General features: G+C 39.4%; 1 protein-coding gene across 1 annotated transcript in view; it reads right to left on the reverse strand.

The window, feature by feature from the left end:
• LOC104942354 (phospholipase D1-like) overlaps positions 1-4,699 on the reverse strand; it is a 15,100-nt gene that overhangs the window by 5,520 nt on the left and 4,881 nt on the right. Inside the window, exons 7-13 of the mRNA XM_010767568.1 lie at positions 3,652-3,770; positions 3,085-3,198; positions 2,120-2,230; positions 1,583-1,671; positions 1,389-1,502; positions 1,173-1,222; positions 410-559 (exon numbers count right to left, since the gene is read on the reverse strand). Coding sequence (XP_010765870.1) covers positions 410-559; positions 1,173-1,222; positions 1,389-1,502; positions 1,583-1,671; positions 2,120-2,230; positions 3,085-3,198; positions 3,652-3,770 — 747 coding nt within the window. The remainder of the gene's footprint in view (positions 1-409; positions 560-1,172; positions 1,223-1,388; positions 1,503-1,582; positions 1,672-2,119; positions 2,231-3,084; positions 3,199-3,651; positions 3,771-4,699) is intronic.

Here is a 4,699-nt window from a genome sequence, read left to right on the forward strand (position 1 = left end):
AAAGTCACTCCAATAGTTTAATTACGCTTTCATCCTCCTTTAACAAAATACTTCATATTCATCCAGTTTGTGACAGTAGTTGTAGCATTTTTGAGACTTTAAAACTTTAATTACCGCTGATGCATATTGTCAGAATAAGCATTTTAGAGAGTAAAAGCAAAATAAAAAAGAAGAGAGCATATTTAAATCCTTTTTGAGTTGAAGTACTGCGCCTTATCAGCCACCAGAGGGCGCAGCAGAGCTATGCTACAGCAGTCACTGTTTGTTTTCACATTCGTTACTGCACACTTGGTTAAAGACACACAACCGAGGCCAGATCTTTTGATTTATCACCTTTGAAAAGTGACAAGAGTGAGAATAGAAGTTGGCGGAACAACATAAAAGAAAAAAAGAAAGAAAGTGAGAGAGCAGAGGAGAGACTGACCGATGATGACGGTGTTGTCGTCAGCGATGAGCATCTTGCTGTGGACGTAAATGAGCTCTGTGACGAGGCGTCCCTCCAACTCAGCGTGAGTCCGCAGGCCAGCGAAGGAGATGTAATTCATCCAATGGTCGTCCACTGGAGAGGGGAGGACAGGAGGGAAAAGAGAGGAAATTCAGATAAATTAGAAAAATAATTGCACTTTTCCAACTCTAACTTTAAAGTGGACCTATCATGCAATATTTGAATAATATAGTGTAGGACCATACCTATATAAGGCATATTTATACTTTTCATTTTTCAAAATACCAAACAGATCATGCATTTTAGCCATTCCTCATTTCGCTCAATTTAACACTGTCTTTGCATGGCCTGATTCTGTGAGAACAGCACCATCTACAGGCCTGGCATATGTACTACAGCGTCTCCAGCGCTTTCCAACGGCAATGTCCGTGGCTGTCTCCTCCTGATTGGTGGAGTTGGCCCAATAGCCGTAGCGCCACTTCTGTGACGTCATAGAAGTGTTCAAATCTGGATCAGTCTGTATCAGATCCGTTGCAGCCCCTTTTTAAGAGACTTGGGTATGGAGGAAAATAGAGAGGGTTGTGTTTTCTGACACTTGGTGAGTTCCCTGGAACACCGGGGACACATATTCATGTATAAAAGATGTGCAAAAGTGCATTTTGCATGATAGGTCACCTTTAATATTGGTTTTCTAAACGATTAATTTAAAATGTATTTTTGTACTTACTCTCCTTTTTCAGCTGCGAGATGATGGAGTACTCTCCCCTGATCATGGTTCTGAGGAGGCGGATTGAAACATAATCAGAAAGTATTCAAATATTTCACATCCTAGACTTGAAAGAAATACAACACAATGGGTTTCTAAGGACACTTCCAAATATGCTTTCTCATTTCCCCTTACTCTTCCTCTTTTAATATAAAATTAGTTTTATTTCAGTTCCACCTGTAGTTGAAGTGCATCACAGCCTGGATGGCGTTCCCTCCTCCGGTGGTGATGTCCCCCTCAAAGCCAGGCAGCAGGGGGGTGACCACATACACCCGGTACTTCTTACCCTCCCTGAGAGTAAACACACATCGGTTACATAAACGTGAGAAGCAGAAGTACAACCTAAACAACCAAAAGAAAAAGGGAAGTACTTGTGCGCTCTGAGGATCCTCTCGATGATGGCGTCTCCGATCTTGTTGTAGACCGTCCTGTTGTCGGCACAGCTGATGAAGAACTGGTTCTGATAGGAGAAGGTCAAATATATAAAGAAACAAACCAAAAGAGAGACCCTTAATACAGCTCATAGTTTGTTTCTAAAAGTACAACTTCTTAGATAGACACGAGGAAGCACATTCACAATCATATTTGTAACACTAATTCGAGTTTCGATTCTGCAGTACTACAGTAGTAGTGCAGTGTTGATGTGATATGTTATTTAGATCCAACATTTAAGCTTTCTATCTTGAATATTATTGTCCATTTAGTATTAATGTCATATTGTAAAAACTAAAGTTATTCAATAGTTATGACAATTTTATTTTTACAAACCTGTGATAATGCTGAAAGGTCAATTAACCTAATTAGAGTACATTTTATTACACAGTGACACAGCACGCGGATGAATTGAGCTCATTACGACTTCAAATCATATTTTGTGTTTTCCTATCCTGGCCTCAGTGCTGGTTTACCTCGATGTAGATGTAGTGTTTGCTCTTAGCGATGACCTGGACGTAGGCACTGTGGATGGACTCCTCGTGGTACTTGATACCTGCCGACCAATCTGCTGCGGACCGCAACACCTAACACACAGAAACAGACATATTAAAGCAGCAATTCTACACATTTCTATATTCGTGAATGGTCATCTCCGATATAGTATGGATAAATGTGTCTTTAAGCAATCAAATTGTATAGCTATATATTATTATATCATAAAGTGTCAGTATAAGGTTATAACAAACATTTGTTTAATATTTTCTCCTCTTTAAACTCTACTCATGGCAAACATATTAAAAGTGAAAAATATGTCCTGTAAGGAAATTCACTTTACAACAAATATAATAATTAAAACAAATATATATGACAAAATTATTAAGAGGTATTTATAAAATTGGTGTGTGTTATCACTGGCTATAGTAAATACAAATGGAAAAGTTGTAATATGAGAAGGTGTCACACAGTTTGAATGAAACACACAAACATTTATAAAACGACGCAAAAGAACATTTTCTGATAAACCCAAACATGATGGAGTTGAAATGGGCTCTTGTGCGCTTCTTATTTTAGACAAGCGTTTCACTCAAAGGTCGGTTCCTTTCGGCTAAAAACCTCTGGGTATCACATGAGCAAACCTTTGTAGTTATATAACTTTTTGGCCCATGGAGAGCTTTTTAACGCTCACTCACTTTTATCGTTCTCCAGCAGAGCTTGCAGGCCGGTTTGAGGAAAGAACTGATGGAAAGTTGGAGTTTAAACTCTTCTTGTTTTTCTCTGTAATTGTCTAGCAGTGGTTGGCTCAAAGTTTGGGTGGGTTTTGCTTCACCTTATCATTTTGTATAATTATAAAGAAGGGAAAAAACCCACTTTCCACAACATGTGTTTTATGAGTGCAGTTAAAGGTAAAAATGGCGCTTGGTGTGTTCAGTTCTCCTACCTGCGCTTTGACGTTGACGCAGCCAGGGACTTGGTATCGGAGGTCGTTGGCGGTGGAGTGAGACTTGGGCAGCAGGAATGGATAAGACAGAGAGCGATACTTTGGCTTCATGATCTGTAGGGAAGACGGTTGGAGAACATGGGCAGAGGAAGGGTTAAGAGGAGGAATGGAAACGAGTAAACAGAGGAGAACAGGAGGGAAAACATGAAGCAATGGAAAGGCAGAAGTGTGAGAGTGAGGATTAAAGTGTTTCTTCCACTCACCCAGCCAGACAGTTTGCTAAGCTTTCACCAGGTCAGTGTATATGTGTTTTGAGTCATCCAAACATGATTTCCCCCAGTTAAATATATTAGTTGGCTCCGAAATGCTATGTTTATGGCTATCAATTAGCATTAGAAATACTCAAATCAAGCATTCAAGGTAAAAGGCTAGCAGTCCTTCAAGGTGATTTAAAAAGAATCAAAGAAACTCCAGTGTGTGTGTGTGTGTGTGTGTGTGTGTGTGTGTGTGTGTGTGTGTGTGTGTGTGTGTGTGTGTGTGTGTGTGTGTGTGTGAGAGTTTCGGTACCTTTGTGAAGTTCCAGCGCTGAATAAAGTGCCTGGCCACATCCCGCGCGGCTCTGCCGTGAACCACCGAGGCGATGTCATGCCAGGGCATTCTGGGAGTGGTGTACCTGTCGATGAAGTCTGCAGAGAGCGAAGACAGAAACACGTGTGTGAGATGGATAAAGGACGTACAAAGATACCGTGTAGTAGAATAAAAGGGAGGGATACATGGGAGAAAAATGCTCAGAAAGAAATAACAGTGTTTTACGGTGGTCAGTTCTCCTAATGACTATGTGTTTGCATTGCATTTCCACCAGACTCAGGCACAGGCCATAAGACTGTTAAACAGCTGAACTAAGAACATCCATAACATTCACCTGTTTGTAATTTACTTGTATGTAGACTCTTATGGCACTACTTCTATTCTATTTTATTGTATTAACTTGCACAATTTTATTTGTTTTATTGTGTTGCACTGTTGGAGGAGCCTGTGACCTAAGATTTTCATCGACATAACTAAACTGTAGCTATGTACGAATGATAATAAAAGCCTTGAATCTAAAGGTCAAACAGGAAAAATAATAAGACTAAGATTAAAATGAAGGTGGGCATTGTGAACGAAAAAGGAGTTTTAGATTTAGCAATTATGTAAAGCAGTGTTTCTCAAACTTTTTCATACCAAGGACCACTTAACCAATAAAAAAACACTCGCGGACCACTTGACTCCACAAATATCCAAAAACACATCGTTTTTTACAAATCGCCTGAAAATGGTACAAAGAAGTGGCAACATGTGTGATGAAGGTGTTTATCTGGGCTATATCATGCAATCAAAAGTTAAACTTAAGCTCGCTCCATTGCGGAGAGATTCCCGCGAGAGTGCGGAAAACTTAAATGTATTTATTTTAGGGCCGGGACGCGATTAAAAAAATTAATCTAATTAATTACAGGCTTTGTAATTAATTAATCGCAATTAATCGCATTTTTAATCGCATATAAATATTTGACCTGAGAACAGTGAGAAGCAATTTTTTTCACATGGATTTTAGTATACCATTGAATAATGACTG

The sequence above is a fragment of the Notothenia coriiceps genome, unplaced genomic scaffold (assembly GCF_000735185.1).
Source record: "Notothenia coriiceps isolate Sejong01 unplaced genomic scaffold, NC01 NC01_scaffold00004485, whole genome shotgun sequence".
Taxonomy (NCBI): domain Eukaryota; kingdom Metazoa; phylum Chordata; class Actinopteri; order Perciformes; family Nototheniidae; genus Notothenia; species Notothenia coriiceps.